Below are 20,328 nucleotides of genomic sequence, written 5' to 3' on the forward strand. Positions count from 1 at the left end.
AATAATTATTATATACTTCAATCTTTTCAATCAAAAGTTGTCCCTTTTCTTCTCGGGTCTAATCGGTGGCTATTTTTATAATTTGAAACTTCATACCGCAAGTTGAAAATTATGAAATAAGATTTTTTACTTATTAATTTTTATAGTAACACTGAAAATGCATTCAATTTATGAACACTGTCTCTAGTTGACTTCACGGTACGCGTACAAGTGTCATCTCTTTGTTGTCAGCATATTTGGTAAAACTGTGAAAACTCATAAAAAATACCTTAAAGGTAAATAATTAAGTTCTGTTATTAATATCAGTGATTGATAAATCATTCTCAATGCCTTCTAGACGCGCTTCGCACGCAGGGAGCTGGTACAACGAAAATGGTAAGTAGCAACATCCATCAGCTGTTCTCATTGATATTTTTATATTATCAATATAATATTTCATAAGTGCAATGAAATAATCGAATTTCTTCAATGATCTAAAAATATGTAACACATTCTAATTCATCCTTATTTGTATAATTTACACTTAAATATATTATTGTGTAGATTAAAACCTGAAAAATTTTCTCTTCTGGGGCCTTTGACCTTTATTAGGCAGATTAAAAAAAAAACTAACGTTACAATATTTTCCTTTTTCATTGCAATAATTGTACTATACAATTCCCGAGAATAATATTATTTTACAATTTTCTGATCTAAAAATAATATATTTAAATATTTTTTTTAATGAAAATATCTCTGTTGTCATCATTCATTAATACGGTTGCCCACTTGACTACATTTTTTCCACTGTGTTCCAGTGTTGCCATGTCTACTGAAATTTCAGTAGATCAACTGATATTTTTTTTCGAAATTCAAGAAATCTACTGATATTTGTGTTTCTCCATAATTGTAAATTAACTGATGATTCTTTTAATAATAAACTTGTAATGATTTACGCATGACCTTTTTTGATGTTATACACTTCTAAATTGACATAAAAAGCATTGTAACTCTACCCAAGTGCGCCATTTTACCCATTAATATCATCATTGCTTACAATAAATTAATATTATTAGTTATTGTTATTCTTATTAGTTTTAAATCACATCTAATAAACCACATTTTTCAAAATCTACTGATATTTTATGAAATCTACTGAATTTTTTGTCAAAATCTACTGAAATTTTAAATTTTGACTTGGCAACACTGCTGTGTTCGATTATTGCAGAATCGCCGGACAATCATAATAATTATCTCTGGCTGTAATTAGCGTAGAATATTTTTTTTATTATTAAAAACTTCATATAGATAATGATTTATGTGTTCCTTTTCCCAGCGCCATCTTTAGATTAATAAAGCCTGAGCATATCTTTTTGCACAAGCAACGAGTGGTCCACTGTTCAGCTGTCAATATCAGATCCCAGATTGCTTCACATATTGATTCACCCTTTCTCGTTTCAAATTGAATTATAAAAAATACTCAACTGAAATATATTAACTATCAGTGTTATTTATAAATAATATTATACATTCCCTGTCAAAGTCAGACTAGTCGTTCACACAAAAACCGGTGTTAATATCGATTTCCAAAAAATATGTAGCATTGATCTCATTACATTTGTAGGTGTGTTAATGCTAGTGTATTATTTATCATGTAACTTATCTATCCAAATCAAACCATTCCCTATGTGAACACGACAGACGCGTCTGTATGAGCACTCTATAGAACAATGATAGGTCATCCATAGACAACAACGGGAGGGGCAGAAAAGGTAGGACCAGTCGTTGTGAATGTACGGCTTTCTACTTGAGTCGGCAATGCTTTCCCTCTTTTTTACCCGTGATTTATTTATGAACGCCATTACATACGTTTATGTACATCAATTTCGAACACACACTACGCACCATATTTACCAATTTAGAATTACGATTGTCGAATGTCAGTTGATTGTTTTATTTTTCGGAAAATTTAGCAAACGTAAATTTCTTTTGGCCTTTGTTGGTTTGTCTGTTTGTGACCATTTTTTCAATTCGCTGTTTTAAAATGTATTGGTTAGTTTTTAAAAATCAATTAAACCCTGCCTCAGCCAAACCATAATAGTTTTGGTATATTTTGGCAAAATTGTGCACCCTTTTTCATTCATAGTTATTTGTTTTCGTTGGATTAAGAATACATAAATTATTATTACACATATTGTTGGTTCAGTTTCATTCATTTCATTTTCATTCATTTTCATTAGCCCTGCCTAAATCAAACTATCTAATATATAAAAATCGATATTTGTTTGTTTGTTTGTATGTTATGCGCTGCCATACCGTTCATCCGATTGCGATAAAACTTATTGCTTGCACTTGCGCGAAGAGTATAGGCTATATCTTATATATAAAAATGAATGTCTGTCCCGTATGCGTTTCTATACCATTCATCCGATTGCGATGAAATTTTGGTAAGTGGTTGTATGCACACCCGTGAAGGTTTCTGAATTAGATCATCTTCTTCATTCTATTTTTTTTAATATGTATGGTTCCTATACCATTCATCCGATTGCAACGAAACCTTCGTCAGTTGTTGTGGTAACGCCCGCAAAGGTTTCTGAATTAGTACAACCGTCTTCTTCTTCATTCTATCTTCTTTTATTCTTATGGTCCCTATACCATTCATGCGATATTGCGATGAAACTTTCATCAGTGGTTGTGCCAACACCCACGAAGGTTTCTGAATTAGTAAAACCATCTTCTTCTTCTTCATTATATCTTCTTTTATTCGTATGGTTTCTATACCATTCATCCGATTGCGATGAAACCTTCGTCAGTTTTTGTGGTAACACCCGCAAAGGTTTCTGAATTAGTACAACCTTCTTCTTCTATTCGTATGCCTTCCTATTCCATTCATCCGATTGCAATGAAATTTTGATCAAGTGTTGTGCTCATGGCCCGCAAGGTTTCTGAATTGATACAACCTTTTTCTTCTATTCTATCTTCTTCTATTTGTATGCGTTCTTATACCATTCATCCGATTGCGATGAAATTTTGACCAGTTGTTGTGCGCACGCCCGCGAAGGTTTCTGAATTAGTACAACCATCTTCTTCTTCTATTCGTATGCGTTCCTATACCGTTCATCCGATTGCGATGAAACTTTTGTCAGTTGTTGTGCGCACACCTGCGAAGGTTTCTAAATTAGTATTATATAAAATACAAAGTTTATTGTTTGTTTGTTCAATCCAATTTTGATTTTTTTTACTACATATTAATAACATTAATAACGTTTGCATATTTTGGATTCGATTTTAATTTAGTGTTCTTTTGTTTGACCTTTACTCCTATTAGAATTATTTTCATTCATTGCCATATTGTATTATACAGATATTTTAAAATTAAAAAAATAATTACCTCTCATTATTTTTTAAATATCTAAGATAAATATAACCACGAAGCGACCCTGTGCGAAGCCGGGTACTTCAACTAGTGATAGATAAAAAATAATATTGTATCTATAAAATATTATTCTATCTTTTACTTTTTATCATCGCAAAAAAAATGCACTTACACATTTGAGAAGTGAGCGGTCGTTTGGGGAAACTCGAGCCGGCTCGCACATCTAAACTCGTCTCGACTGCGACACGTTGAATAAGTCAATGTGATGATTTTGTTGATATTCACAAAACACATTTAACTAACTGCACCATCGCATGATTGCAACCTTTTAGTTGGTGTCGCATGCAACAAATTTCACCCGACATGCAACGTAGCATAATTCCAAAATGTCACACTTTGTCATTCATTTTGGCTTGCCGTGTAACGTCACTGTTCCGGCATGGCTTCGCCTATGCGCACGGATGAAAGTTGCATGCGGCGCCCCTCCGACTTAACATTTTTGAAGAGACTACTAAAAAAAACATAAAAATGTCAGTAACGAGCGACTGATATTCGAGCCAAAACGAGTGAGTGTGGTGACTAGAGATATCATATTGAATCAAATAGTATGCGTATTAAATGATACTCTTGTTTTATTTCCGAGAAAAAAAATGCAAAATCAATTTTTTTTACGTCTAGTGGTGACCCTGACCAAAGCGAACTGATCTCAATTACAGTGAAACCCCGATTCTATGGTTTTCAAGGGACCCTAAAAAAAGAATGATAAATGCGGGATATATATATATTTTTTTTTAAATAAAACTCGTTTTTCTCTTGGATTTTTTTCAACGTCTTGAATTATTTTCAGTTTCTCAGCTAGAGTTCTAGTTTTCTTCATGGGGGGTATTTTATTTGCGACTATGGTTACGAGATGCGAGGCAAACAAAGCGACGCGACTGAAAGGTCTGTATAAACAATTCTACGGAAGCGAAATGAAAAATAGTCAACGAAAACGGTCAATTGGGATAATATTATTTCTTCATATTCATTTCAACGATAGTCAGCGAAATGTCCAATTATCACACACTCAATAAAATAACTGATTCTCAATTTAAACAGTCATTTCAACATATTATTCAATAGTGCGTTCGTCAATAAATAGCGGATCATAATTGATTGGACAGGCCACTCTAACCTAACTTCTCGGACTGTCAGTATCTCAGTTTTTGTATCGCTCCACACGGCATGAGCCTCGGACCTCGGAACGATATCATAACTCTTGTACCGACTGTTTACGCTGCAAAAAAAACTCGCTCCTCCAGCCATCGGAGCAACCGCCTGATCTCAAATTCTCATCTCTCCTCCTGGCCTTTCCACTACAGCGGTCTCGTCCCTCTACATGAGACCGCCAAATATTAATTTTAATTGAATTATGAATAAATGTATTTCAGACGTAAATAACGGAAAATAAAAACATACAACTGCTTTTATTTTGTTAACTGTCAATTCATGGTGGAACTGCATTGTATTGTTGTTTTTATTTAATAAAACGTAATTTTTTTATAGTACTTATTCCACTTTAATTAATATATTAGGACCGGTTTCGTCCGCCTCAGTGGGACATTTTCAACTCGTCGCTTATAAGTCAGAACAAGTGTTCAAATTGTGTAGATAATGAATAGGAATAGACATTATATAAACATGCGTGGCATGGAAATGTGCATGTTGGGCATAATGCGTAAAGATCACAAGAAACCAGTGGAAAAAGAAGTAGACAAGAATACGTGATGTGATAGAGGTTGGTATGCGAATGGAATGGCAATTGACTGGACAAATGCTGTCCAAATACAGTGGTAGTCAAGCGGCGCTTCCACAGGGACACCCTAAAGACGAACTCATAAAGTTTGGTGGATGTAGGAGAAGAGTGGAGGGAGTATGGGGAGGCTTTCATCTATCAGTGGATCGACCCAGGCTTATGATAAAAACACAATTTTTGTTGGGCAGATGGCTAATGACCATGTTATGCGAACTGGCAACCAACGGTTTCACAGATGATCACTTTACTATTTTGCCTCCGTGGGTGCAAGAACACATTTGAAAAAAATTGAGATTGTATTCTTATTACATACACCATTTTCCTGTTATTTAACATGTTCGGTGCGTCGGACACGGCTCCCGTGTCCATACAAAAATTGTAGCCCCGCGTCGGCCACGGCAGCCGTGTTCATGTGTTGCTTTCAATGTTATTAACCAAATATTTTACAGCATGTCTACAATTGTTGTTATTTATTCTTAGGACCCTTAGCACTGTACAAAATCTTTCAGTGTTAGTAAGTACTTGCCACGGTTCGGTCGTTTCGGGACATTTCATTGAAACTCTCATGTAAAGGCTTGTTCACACTAGTGTAATCGGAATACGTACATCAAACGACTTATAATATTTTGTTGAAATATTGTTTACAGTTGTAAATTGGTTTTATTTAATCACTTTTTTTTATTATTTTGTAAATTATGTATTTTTTATACCGAGTGTATATTTTTTTCTAAATTCTATGTGAATATAAACTTTTTCCGACGTTTTAGTACATGTGATCCCTTGTGTTTTAGAGATAGTGATTTTCATTTTTTACCCCACTGACAATGGATCGGCCATCGTGTTCAAAAAGACAAAGAGTAGAAGAAAGCGATGACCAAATGCACGACAGTGACGGAAGTGATTTTGATAATATTGTATGTGATTATAACATTGATAGTGAATCAGATTGGGAAAGTGATGATGACATATTTTTACAATCAATTGCAAGAACAAACTTTGATAGTGAATCGGATTGGGAAAGTGATGATGACATATTTTTACAATCAATTGCAAGAACAAACGTTGTACCTGAAAAGTGGTCGTCTGAAAAAAAACAAGTCACATCTATTCAATTTTCGGCTACGCCTGGCATAAAAATCGACATGAGTGGAAAAGATCCTATCGATTATTTTCATCTTATAGCTGATGAGAAATTTTATAACTACATCGTAGACCAGACAAATGCGTATGCAGTCGACATTCTAGCTCAAACAGAGGGCGATAGAAGTCGAATCACTCAATGGAAAGACATCACAATTGACGATTTCAAACTATGGTTGGGACTTCTGTTTCATACAGGAACGATACGTTCGAATCGTCTAAGTGACTACTGGAAAAAAGACTACCTCTTCAATTTGACTGTATTTTCGCAGTTTATGTCCCGAGACAGATTTTTACTGATAATGAGATCTTTGCATTTCAATTGCAATGAAGAAGACAGTTCCAGTTTAGGTAAAATACAACCATTGATTGATCTGTTCAATGAAAGGATGGACACCATATATGTGCCGAAAAAAAATTTATCAATCGACGAATCGTTGGTTTTATGGCGCGGTCGCCTAATTATTCGGCAATACATGAAAGGCAAAAAAGCAAAATATGGCATCAAACTTTACATGCTCGGAGAGTCTGGTGGTTTGGCTCTAAAACTTATTGTTTATGGCGGATCAGCAGATACGGAATTGGGGGGGAAAGACCATACCAAAAAAGTTGTCCAAAAATTAATTGAAGGTAAAACAGGAATCGGTCATTCTATTTTCATGGACAACTACTATAATAGTGTTCCACTGACTGAGGCTTTACTCCAAGATAAGACATTTGTCACGGGAACCCTAAGGAGCAATAGAAAGGGTAATCCTGATACGGTTGTCAATAAAAAACTTAAAACTGGTGAATGTATTAGCCAGTACACGGATATGGGTATATGCGTTACAAAATGGAAAGATCGTCGAGAAGTAGTTACCATATCATCAGAATTCGATGGTGATATAACTAACACGTCTAATAGATTTGGAAAGTTATGTAAAAAACCGAAGATGGTAATTGAGTACAACCGTTATATGAGTGGAATCGACTATCATGATCAGATGTTGGCATATTACCCGTGTCAACGTAAAACTATAAGGTGGTACAAGAAATTGGGCATTCATTTATTACAAACAATACTTTTGAATGCGCATTATCTATATAATTCCGAAAATCCAAAAATTTCCTTGTACGATTTCAGACTTTCGGTAATTAGAAAACTACTTGGCCCACCTCCGCTTACCTTGCCGAAACAACCTAAAACAAAAATTCACTTACCAAGTTTCTGCGAAAAGGATAGTGCAGGAAACACCAAGAGGCGAAGGTGTAAACATTGCTGGAATACTACCAAGCAACGAAAAGTTTCGTTGTTCCATTGTCCTGATTGCCCGAATAAACCTGGGTTGTGTTTAGAACCCTGTTTTCGACTGTATCACGAACAAATTTAGTTTTTGTCAGAGTGAATCAGAATTTATTCTATAAATATATACAAGTCATAATACGTTTTTTGTCTCGATTTATATGTATCTTCAAAGATTTTTTTAAATGTACATAAACAAATGTGAATCTAACATTCCAACGTTCTTTCAAAGTAATATCATATATTGTAGTGTATTGTGATAGTGTAAATTACGTTTCAACTATTTTTATATCATAGTGTCTTTTTTGTGAACTTTTTCAACAATAAGAAATATTATCAACATTTGAAGTTGAATAAATTGCTGTAAAACAAAACATGGAGTAAAAAAGGTAAGATAAAATTCCGTTCAAAATAAAATGTATATAAACACAAAATATTATGTTAGTGTGAACTTGCCTTTAGCGCATTTCATACGGCGCGACATCAATAAATGCCGCACGTGTTTCGATATCTGGTAGGTAAACAATGCAAATACATGTGCTGCACAGATGTATTTTGTGTAAATGACACTGCAAGCGACAGAACTGAGATAAAATATAATAATAGTTTCTAATATTTAATAGAGTTTTGTGGTTTCGTAAGGTAGGTATTTTTCAGGTTCTCTGTAAAGCATGCGATATTTTTTGCGCAGCCAACGTGTTAATAATTATTCCTGTCCTTACACAAGTGGAATGTATTGCCACTTAAAAACACAAAATGACACATTCTGGTGAAAAATCAATGATTTTATTTATTTAAAACGCTTCATACATACAGTGGGGAATAATTTAATTTCTTTGCCCCTTTTGAGTAGTCTAGCATCCCCTACCTTACAGAGTATATTTCCTTCCAACAATATAAAGTAATCATAATTATACATAAAAACCATTTTAATTCAAGCCAGAAGTTGCTTTTGGACATGAATTTATTTCTTATATAGGAATCCATGCATTCACTTGACATATTTTTTTTTCTTATTTTCACCAGGTGCCGAGCTGACCCGCCAATTGGATGCCTGGCTATCGAAGGCAGACTTAACCCACGGCCCCGCAAGAGCGATTATAGCTCCGTAAGTATTCATAACTAGAGACCGACAATTAATTATAAAATTCTAATGGATATAAGTTTTGTACTATTCCATTACTTAAATTTAAATTCAAATTCCATCAAGTACCTTCGGTCGATAGTATTAATATAATTAATTATAACTTGAGAGCTGGCTTTTGCACTAGTGTAGCCGTAAGCCTAGTACCCACGCACGTTCTTGCTCGACGGTTTTGCTCGATCGAGCATGTTGACTTGGAAGCATGCTCGTCGTTGCGTCCACACAGTCGAGCAACTCGACACAAGACGCCACGACTTCGACCACGAGTGAGAGCGAGGCCACACTAGCCTTGCCGGTGCGTCCTCACTCAAATCACTTCGCGCAAGAATTACAGACTTTCAATCTTTTGCAGATAGCGGAATTTGTTCGATGTCGAACAAAAAACCATCGAGCCAGATGGTACACACGTTGAGACATGTTAGAATCAGCGTTAAACCATCGAGCATGAATGTGCATTTACACTTACTAATATGCATACCTTAACTATTATAGTTTGGTTCAGGCAGGGTTTAATTGAATTTAAAAACTAATCAGCACCATCTGCAAATTGTATTCTTAGTTCAATAGAAACAAATAAGTATGACTGACAATGTTTAGTGTCCATTATTATTTATGTCGGGTCTTAACAGCCTACCTCCACCCTTCGCCACTGCTATAGTCTCCATCGCTACACATTGACAATTAAAAAATATATTTTTTAAGCAAAATCGGTACACAGCGTTGCAATTAATTTATAACAAATTGGCGCATATTGTAACGGTTCCTACTTGATTCTCATTGGATCCTTTTTGAATTAAGCAAAATTGGACCTATGTTGTGTCACCGTAGCCTGCGTCGAAGGTCTTAGCTCTAAGGAGTCTTTACCGCTGGTCTGCGCCACAAAGATTCCGAGAGGGCAGGGACGCCTTCCGGATGTCGCGATATCCCGCCAAATTAAAGGAAATCGAATGCCTGTGATTTAGGTGATCGTCGTCCTCGATAATAATGCTCTTTGCCTTATTGTATAGTAGAAATTACATGGAGTGATTGATAATGAATTTCTGTTATTTGCAGGCATGCTGGTTATTCTTACTGTGGGGCATGTGCAGCGTTTGCGTACCGACAAGTCAGCCCAGTTGTAGTGTAAGTTCAACCCCTATTACTTCTTTTTCCTCCTTTATCTGTTCCCTAAGTGGAGCGTAGAATCACTAAAAGAATCCAGCCGGCATCCCGTTAAAAACTTCTTTGGAGTATTTTGTGGGATATCGGATAAAATTCTTCAATTTAATAATAAACTTTAACAGATTTAAGATATTCGTTTACATAAGTAACTGAGGTGTGTAAATCACCTTCAAAATTAAATATGCGTGGGTTAGATGTGGTGTTTTTTTTAGAGGTTTGTTTTTTGAATTGGCAACACTTTTTCCAGCGGCAGCCAATTTGATAGCTGACAGCTGATTAGTGCTCAGTTTGGTTTGCCATTTCACCACTTATGCCCGAACAATGCTTGCAATTTGTGCAAATTTATTACGAAAATCGTGGTTCGGTTTGCGAAACTTACCGATGATGACAAAAATTATGCCGGCCAGAACGTTACAGTCAAGCGCTATAGTTCCATGATTTCTAACTTTTTCGTTCCCCAATTGAATGGCATTAATGTGGAAGTGCTGTGGTTTCAACGAGACGGCGCAACATGCCACATAGCGCGCGCCACAATAAATTGCCGATATCCCCAGCTACTGCAAAAAGTGGTCGGAAATTGGACTTCCAGATTGCGCTTTCTTCGAGCTAGCCCATATGCCTGAAATCATATTTAAACACTAATGGCATAAAATTATCTTTCCAATAAAGCCCACACCATGGCCATTATCACCATTTTTATGAGTTTTATTTCATTTTAAAGTTAAAAAAACACCCTATACATTGTACGTATCACATTTCGCCGTATCACAGTTCTTTGTGATCTGTCGTACCAGAAAGAGATGGCTGTATAGATTTGAGCTGAGATTAGAGTATTGTACTATAATTATAGTACGGTTGGTGACACTCAACCCACCAATTTTCATATTAAAAAATATCAAAAACTGAAGTTAGTGTTTAGTGCCCTTTTTCGCTTGTGTTGTCCGAATGTCAAATTCATCTAAATTTCGTTCGTTTGATGCTTCCAGTAAGAGAATCTTCATCCTTGGACCTAGTCATCATGTCAGGTTGTCGGGTTGCGCCCTTTCCCAAGCGGACAGATACAAGACACCGTTATATGACCTGCACATCGACAGACAAAGTAAGTAATATTAAATCAACGCAAATTTTTTTTTGAAAATATTTACGAGTCGTTCATTTCGCACCTTTTATGTCGAGGTTTCCGAGGCGTAACTGAGCACAGATTTTACAGGGTATGTTTTGTGAAGCGTGCCTTTATTGTCGAACAAGAACTTCTTGTCTACGTTTTAAAACTGTGAACTAACAAGCCCTCCTATGCAGTTAATGGTACTTCCGTTTTCAAATGAAGAACGCCCCCAAATGTACGTGGTGTACGGATCTATCAATTTATGTAATTTGATGCGATCAGGAGTGATATTAAAATTATTATTAGTAAATTTTTGATTTATTGCGAATAAGAAAAGGAGTAGCTTCTAAAAAGAGAGTCGATACATTATTTAAACACGCGTCGCCGCCATGACAGTTACGTCGCTGAGAAGTCTTCCCTATTTGATTACAGCGACTTCCGGTTATCGACGAGATCCTGTTGTCGGACAGTAGTTTTGTACATGTTCGGTCTCCCAATCTTCATTGACTGAACTGCACTGGAATCGTCGTGGACTCGTGTAACACATGACCTCCCTTTTACGCTTTCGGCTCATCTCATTCTTTTGGGAGATGTTGGTTTCCATCTACTTAACCTTTTCTAAGCTTCACGATATTACCATGGCAGTATCTGACAGGCCGCAGATTTTTAATGACACATGTTGAATGTAGAGCGAAGCTCTTACTAAAATCATTGTAATACTGATAATTTGTCGCTTAGTACATATTTCATAATTATTCAAACAGATGTCACTGTGTGTTTAATTTTTTAGATTATGTAAATCAATCGACAGTGGCTAGTAATTTGAGCTTAAAGTCGGATGAGATAACTCAATGAAATTTCTATGTGCAGCCTGTCGGATCACGGCCTCATAGAGCGAGATAACTTGCTAAAGGCATTGAACCGGTTAAAGACAGTGTTGATCTTGAATGTAGTTACGTGCCAAAATGTTTCCTAGGTATCTTACCCTTAAGTACTCGTAGGTCTTCTCAATGTAGGTAGGCTTTAAAATAATCACCTAGTATGGAGTCTTCGCCACTGCTCGTGTTTTATAAAAGAATGGTCTTAAAAGAAATGCTATAAAACTTTTGAAAAACATCATTGTCAAAGATCTTTTACTGTCTAATACCGACCTAATTAGAATGTGCTAATTTGGTATTGTGTACATTATTTTCACAAGACGTTAGCTATGGTTTTTTGCATTGCCGTGTTTGTTATTTCGGCGATATCCTCAATGATGGATCGTTATCCTGTTCCAGTCTACACGGAGCTCGAGAGCACAGGCGAGTTCGAATGGATGGACATGGGGACCGACGAGGATGAGCATTCTATTGAAATGCATCTGCCGTACATCGCCAAAGTCATGGAGGAGTGAGTACAATTATTGCCCTCTTCTGTTTGTCGTCACATTTGAAAATTGCTGTGACCTCAGAGTTAGAACACTATAGAGGGAGGGTATTGTACATGTGCAATCGTTTTCAGAAATTAAAACAATGAAATTTTTAACAAACAGATTTTTAAGGGGTTCCAGTTTGGTATTATCAAGAATTGAAATCAAGGTTTCCAGTCCCGGCTCAAGAAAAATTAATGTGTTGATTTAAGGGTTCGATTCCGGCTCCATTTCCAGTACTCGTATTAATAATTATATACCTATTTTACTTACTGAACAGTGGCGTCAGGTGGTTACCAAAATTCAGTACATTGGGGGTGCACTGAATATATAATTTAATCCCAGCTTCATTGTAGAAACTGCAAAGAGGCTTTGTCAATTTGTGTATCGCTGTTATGTTTGCATTATTAATTATCGTGTTTGAATTGTATGTACAGTTGGCCGTAACATAGTTCATCGTGAGATGTATCAGAATGATTGATGGCGATGGATGAAATTCATGTCTAAATAAAACACTTTAAAAATCACCAGAATATAAGGGAAATACAAGAAAATAGGTACCTAGGTAAGTAAATTAGAATTACAATCACATCGTTTGTATTTATATAAAATTTCGAATGATTCAAAAGTGGGTTACCAAGTCGTACCTAGCAATAATATCTGATAATAATGACGGTGTTTTTTATTAGCTATTTGATACTCTCATTTAGTGCTAACACCGCGACTGGCGCATTTGGAGTACTTGGCCATTAGATTAATGTGTTATATTTAAATGTGGTAATTAAAAGTTCAGCAGTGATTGTGTTAATGTTCTTATTAATGTTTATCCTAGGTCTAATAAAATTTCAACATTACTGTCTGCAATGCTCTGTGATCAATATGTATGTACATAATTCTCGTGTCCAGAAACTTGTACGTATGCAGTTCACTGTATCACACTTCACCATGAAATGTTGTATCGGAAATATATGGCCGCATAATAAAGACCGTCCAACCTCTTTGGGTCGTATAGTACTGACATAAAATTCATGTCTAAATAAAACACGGTTCTTGTCGGTTTACACTTAACAGGAAGCCAGCAGCGAACAAATGTTGAAAATAGCCGATATACTGGATTATTTGTTAGGTTAGGTTAGGTTTTCATTCTTGAATTCATGAATTTTGCCAAAATCAACTATGAAAATTGAATTAATGTTCATATTGAATCTAATAAAATTGGAGACCATATTGCACCGTGAGTTTAAAACCAAGGCATCTGCAAAAGACATATTTTGGATATATTAGGGTTTGAAGTCTTCGTTTTGTTAGGAGAAATAGAGTTTCTAAAAAAAACCATAATATTTGGTTTATATCTACATTATATTGCATGTTTTTTCTGTTACTTCACTTTTACATTATCAAGTTCACGACTTTTGCAGTTGTTTTGCATTTAATCTCGAAATTGAAATATTTGCAGATGCCTTGGTTTTACACTCACAGTCCGATATATGTACAGTATACGGTCATCTCTACCAGATAAGAAAGCTCACGGCGAACTGTGCCACGGTGAAATGTTTTACGTACAATTTACATGTATCCATTATTATCAGCTATTTGATACCAATCCATTTCAAATTAATGTTCGTATTGAAAATGTGAACATTACTGTCCCGCAATGCTCCATGAACAATATGTATGGAATTTTGTGTAATAATTTCAATGGTATAATGTATTGTTATTAAGTCTACAACAAGCCGTAAGGCCCAATGATAGCAGTGTAGTCGAACAGTAGTCTAATCACTTAATCAGTAATACAAATGTAACAATCACAAACACCCAGGCTTTTGAGAAAATCGCGATATAAATAAATTGAATCCGGAACCCCCGGATGAAAGGCCAGAGCCTTATGCACCGGACTACGAGGGCCACTATGGCCATCACTTTCCAGTACTAAAAATTACGGTGAACTGTATTACGGCAAAATGTAATACATACAATTTACATATTGTGACCATTAATTATGTGTATTTTTTTTGTTATTTCAGCTACAAAAATGGATTCACAATTATACCGATTCTCGTCGGGTCCTTGACGCCTGATAAGGAAGCCAAGTAAGCAACTAATTAAGTCTTTGACTAAACCTTAATCCTTCCGCTAATGTAATGAGAAAAAGAGGACACAGTTTTCTCCAGGGTGGAGGTAGACTGTGGAGTATGGAGATCTGACATAAATAGTGCACACTAAACTTGGTCAATCATACTCATTTGTTTTCATTGAATTAGCAATTCAAATTGCAGATGTTGGTTATTTTTTAATTTCAATTAAACTCTGTGTAGACCAAGTCATAATAGATGAGAGATATTTTATTGATAGAAGAATATTTTTTATCTGTTATGGTTTGATTTATGGCATTTCATTTCGATTTCATGTTGCCGGGTAAAGAATCTGTTTCGATGATTTCAACACAAAATTACACCAAAATCTTCATGCCGGCGTGGATTTATCCATAAATAAATCATCTACATACCTAAACTATTATGGTTCGGTTAGGCAGGGTTTAATTGAATTTTAAAAACTAATCAACACCATATTACTATTTGTACTTTTAATTCAATTAAAACAATTAAGTATGACTGACATCGTTTAGTGTGCACTGTTTATGTCGAATCTCCACAGCCTACTTCAAAGGAAAGGATTCAAACATGTAACTGCTTGATTTTACATGCTCAGAATTCACGTTTTCTCGCTATTTACGTGTAGTTGCTGCAGTCGAGTCATCTATTTTAATACTGGCTCTACTTAGGAAAGAGACATGGACAAAGAAGGAAGAAGAAGAAGTAATAAGGGTTGCACCAAAGATGTTGAAAAAGCCTTCTTCTGAAGAGATGAACCCTAAATGTATTGAAGCAAAAAAAAGACCACCTCCGGTCTACTGATTAAGCTAGTTACGATTGACTTCATATTGCAGATTCATTTGAAGAGCACTTAACACTTCTACTATTATATAATTTATTATAATCTATCTCTATCTGATCTGACTCTATCTAGAGTCCAAATTCTTTAATTTATTCAATTATTGATGTTAAGAAATATTTTTCAGATATGGCAGCCTTCTGGCACCGTACCTGGCCGACCCTCAGAATCTGTTTGTGGTGTCTTCCGATTTCTGCCACTGGGGCACCAGGTTCCGATACACCCACTACGATAAGGAATGCGGACACATTCATCAGAGCATCGAGAAGCTCGACAAACAGGTACGTCAGTTGTACACAATTTAATTGAACCGGACTACGTCACTTGAGGTTGTACGGGTACTATCCGTGGCTTTATCCAACTGACTTCCTCTTAGGTATGTTTATATACTACAGTTTAAACACTAGACGATATTTATATTTGGCCACGTATTTTTTCCGACGTATACGCAATGAAAATGAAAACTCTGCCATTCTTGGTTAGCATTGACTTGTGTGTCCCTGATCAAACCATCCGCTCACGCAAAAACTTAAGTCTGACGAACTGGTTGGCGATGGAATTCATAAACTGACCAGTGACTGATGCTTCGCACACGGCGCTACTGAAACCTGATAATCTCATAACCTCAAATTGTCAAACCGATTGTCTTTCCTACTTCATTCTAAGCTGTAATTATACAGGCAGGAGTATTTCTCAACATCTGCCACATATTTAAAATTAAAAATCGGTTCGCCCATCTTTAACTTTTGACGTCTTGACGTGTTATTGCTTGTGGTTAATAAGAATTACCAATTTTGGTAAGAAAATATGATTTTTCATTGAATCTATTGATATTGGTACCACTGTTTTATGGGTGACTGGAAGCTGCGAGACTGTGAGACTAGCATATCGCGTCTCTTCGGTTTCGGACTGTGGACGTTTTGAAACTGAGAGATTCCAGTCTTACCAGCGAGCCGCCATTGAAATACATTAGCTAGAGCTAGGAGCATCAGTTGTTTGTTCTCCCAAAGTGCAGATCTAACCTGCCATTGGTAATGCCAATTGGGAGGGCAATAAGTCTATTCAACCAAATTACTTCGGATATTGACATATTCCACCTGTGTGAGGATGAGTATAGGTGGGCATTGTTTTATAAATTCCTAAAATAGGGTCTGCTTAGATCATTCGGTGTACTTCCTTGTATCTAATTTATATATATATTTTTTTTATTATTTACACTTTTCTACTCTTTAATAACTTTTATATAATATTTCTTTGTTTCTAAATGTCATGTTGTGAACGTTTTTAAATTGATAATTTGTAATGTTCACATGTAAAAAAATAAATGAAATTTGAATTTGAATAGAGCTGTGGTGTCTGACCAAAGGCAATGAAGAAACCCTTCTCCATATAAGGGTAGACAAGTTATATGGAGATTGTGAAAATAAGATTCGACAATATGTAAATTACCAAAGTTGAGGAGTTCTGACTTAAGTTTTTAAAATATTACATCAATAAAAAAAATAAATATTTTGTTAACTTAAGGTCGAAGATTTAACCAGGCATCTTTATTGTTCGGAGGCATGGGGAGATATTAAGCCCTACTTCTAGCCACGCGTCTTTTGTAAAATCAGGCTTCCATTGTATAACACCATGATACGTTTTGTTGTAGTGTTTCTAATGAGTGCTTACATTAAAGGATACGACTGGCGCGATAAAGAAAGCTGTGTTATGATTTAGCACTTGCCTCTTGTAAAGAAATCCCAACTCTTAGCAGTTACATGTAAAATGTACGTAAAATATTTCGCCGTGAGCTTTCTATCAGAAAGAAATGACCATATACTATACGGTCTACAATTTTATTAGATTCTGATAGCTAAATTTGGCAAAATTCATGAATTCAAGAATGAAAACCTAACCTAACCCAACAAATAATCCACTATATCGCTATTTTCAAAATTTGTTTTCTGCTGGCTTCCTGTAAAGTGTAAACCGACAAGAACAGTGTTTTATTTAGACATCAATTTTATGCCAGTACTGTACGTGCTAAAGAGGTTGGACGGTTTTTAATATACGGCCATATATTTCCGATACAACATTTCACAGTGAAGTGTGATACGGCAAACTCCATACGTACAAGTTTCCGGCACGACTCCATTCTTAAATAACTCTAGCCGTATGTATTTAAAATATTATATTTTATTTCCAGGGTATGGACATAATAGAGACACTTAATCCGCAGCTGTTTACGTCGTACTTGAATAAATTCGGCAACACGATTTGCGGGCGACACCCTATTGCTGTACTGCTGCAGGTCTGTTTACACTTTGACTTATCAACCGAGGTCAGCGTTGCCGGATAATTATTTTACCAAATCGGGAATTTTACCATGTGTAATAAAAAAATCGAGATTTAGGAGCAAGAAACGGGACAACCTAAAAGACGCATACTTAGTTCAATATTTCTAATGTTTATTTCTATAATATCAATCATAAATGACACTACAAAATAAATATTGAACAATATTTTTTCCTGACACTCACCTATTTGTACTTAGCTGAAGATTTTACTTCCTGAAGAGTTTCTTTCTGCTGCTTAATGTCCAATTCAGCACACGAGTATATCGTATTCTTGGATTGAACAAGTAATTCCGGTATTATCAACTCAATAGAACATCAGTTTCTTGCACCTGACCATTTTAAATTCATCTGAGAAAATACCCATTCAGTATAGCAAATAGATGTTAGTATGTTCAAAATAAATGAAATTAGTGTGTAAACACGTGTGCATCACGCATCCATCGCGTTCTTTTGTCTTAACCTAAACGTCTTGTATATGTTGAACAATCGTGAATTTAATTGACAATCTATTTTTGCTTGAAAAGCTGGATGTCCCGCAAAAATCGGGACTTCTGGCAACGCTGTTCGAGATACACATAAACTTTTTAGTTTTAACAGTTGTTGGTGAAACATGGATTCGAAACCATCTCAAAATAACATACATATAAAGACGTTGAAGGAAACTTTCTCTGAATAGATTGAGCCTAGCCACTGTCAATTCGATGTGGAATGTCTGGTCACGCTGAAAATGTGTAAACCTCAAAATGCTCTCCACGGTTTAGTTTGTATTTTTTTCGGCAGGTTCACCACTATCGTTCTACTGCGCATGCACATATGTTATGCGAGTTCAAATTATCGCGTGATTGTCGCTGAACTTTTTTGATTCGTGCATGCACTCTTGCAACTTGCACGATAATACGTGTTTACACTTGCATTTTCTTGTTATGGCCGCTCTCTCGGCAGTACATCCACGCACGTATAAACAGACTATAAATCATAGTGTGACAGTATGCATTGTGTGTGATATCCCAATTATGTCAAATATCGCTTTATTTTAATTAATGGAAATCTTTTGGTGTTACAGGCATGCGGCCCCCTCGCTCGTCAGCGGCAGGTATCGCTGAAGTTCCTGAGGTACGCTCAGTCATCGCAGTGCCGCACCATGCAAGACTCTTCCGTTAGCTACGCGAGTGCGAGCTTACTCGTCGACTGATTTAAACAAAATTTGTAATCTCGTACAAGCGTATACTCAACACTCCATTGATATGTTACTGACTTAATAAATAATTGTTAATTTTCTCAGTGTTCATTTTGAAATTATGATACTACAATGTATAAAATTGATTTTGTTGAACTGACAAGGAGCTGCAAAAATCACCATTTTTTTTTTTAACCTTTCTATGACTCATGGTACATATTACTATAGCAGTATCTGACAGGCCGCAGATTTTTAATGACACACGTTGAATGTAGAGCAAAGCTCTTACTTAAATCACTAATAATGATAATTTGTGGCATAGTATTTCATAATTATTCAAACAGATGTCACTGTATGTTTAATTTTTTAGATTATGCAAATCAATCTACAGTGGCTAGTAATTTGGGTTTAAAGTCGGGCGAGACAACTCGCTGAAGGCATAGAATCGGTTATAAGTTGCGGTTTCATAAAATCAGAACCTCGGTTTCAGGGTGTTTTCGGTTCTTTCTAGTTAGTTATAGACAGCGTTTTTCTTGCCAGATCTAATATTTTTGAGTACACATCTAGCTTATAAAATATGTATCTGGCGTTAAATCTAGTGTTTTTCGATACTGCAAATAGCTTTAAAATTTTCAGTATTCTAAAGCTGAGTAGGTTTTTTTTCTCAAAATATTTTAGTTTAAAACTCATATCTAGACACTATATTTTGTAGGCTCCAGCAGAGTGATTGATGACCAAAAAATGATTCATATAAAAAAATTAAAAAAAAAAAACTCCCCATTTTCAAAGGGTTCCGGTTCAGGGTTCTCAAGATTCGTAATCAAGGGTTCCAGTTCCAAAATAATTAATTTATTTCTTTATTATACAACAACACTATCTATCATTGCAAATATTGATATTAAAATTTCTTCCAAATCACACATCAATTACAAACTCCCAATACAATGTTTTATGCTGGATTATATGCCGGGTTTGGTTCCTGATAAGGTCACAATATGATCGTTTGATTGTTTCACCTCTATTACTAAATACACTACGGCCCCACGATGGCCGAGCGGCTTACGCGTCTGCTTATAATGTCAAAATACAAATATTGTTTTTCAATTTGCGTTTGGAGTCAGAGTATGGACTTAATAGTTTGAGCAAGTGACTGACATGCATTTCTCGTAAAAACAAAATTCTGTTAATACCGCCCTCCACTCTGTGGAGGGCCCATATGATCTTATTAAGATCGGACATGGTCAATATATATAATATAGAAGGAATATAAAAAAAAGAATCTTGATTTTTAACCGTTTCGGAGATAAGGTTATGTTTAATGTCGCTGGTCTATGGCATCTAAAGAATCGTTTTTAAGAAATGGATTTGTTTATGGCTTTATGTAATAAATATGTAATTAATCCTTAATATATCAATGGAATGCGATGATTGAAGTTTTTCCACTATTGAAGACATGCATTGGGAATA

General features: G+C 35.6%; 1 protein-coding gene across 1 annotated transcript; it reads left to right on the top strand.

The window, feature by feature from the left end:
- The first annotated feature begins 185 nt into the window (after nucleotides 1-185).
- On the top strand, nucleotides 186-20,120 carry LOC147076985 (protein MEMO1). Its single transcript, XM_085940599.1, has 9 exons — nucleotides 186-375; nucleotides 8,602-8,683; nucleotides 9,773-9,841; nucleotides 10,867-10,979; nucleotides 12,263-12,374; nucleotides 14,418-14,483; nucleotides 15,473-15,626; nucleotides 17,534-17,638; nucleotides 18,748-20,120. The coding sequence occupies exons 1-9, from the start codon at nucleotides 327-329 to the stop codon at nucleotides 18,874-18,876; spliced, it is 879 nt and encodes a 292-aa protein (XP_085796725.1). The 5' UTR covers nucleotides 186-326; the 3' UTR covers nucleotides 18,877-20,120.
- The last annotated feature ends 208 nt before the right edge of the window (nucleotides 20,121-20,328 follow it).

Source organism: Rhyacophila brunnea, unplaced genomic scaffold (genome assembly GCF_057557595.1).
Source record: "Rhyacophila brunnea isolate RB1 unplaced genomic scaffold, BYU_Rbru_1.0 scaffold_13, whole genome shotgun sequence".
In the NCBI taxonomy this organism is placed as follows: domain Eukaryota; kingdom Metazoa; phylum Arthropoda; class Insecta; order Trichoptera; family Rhyacophilidae; genus Rhyacophila; species Rhyacophila brunnea.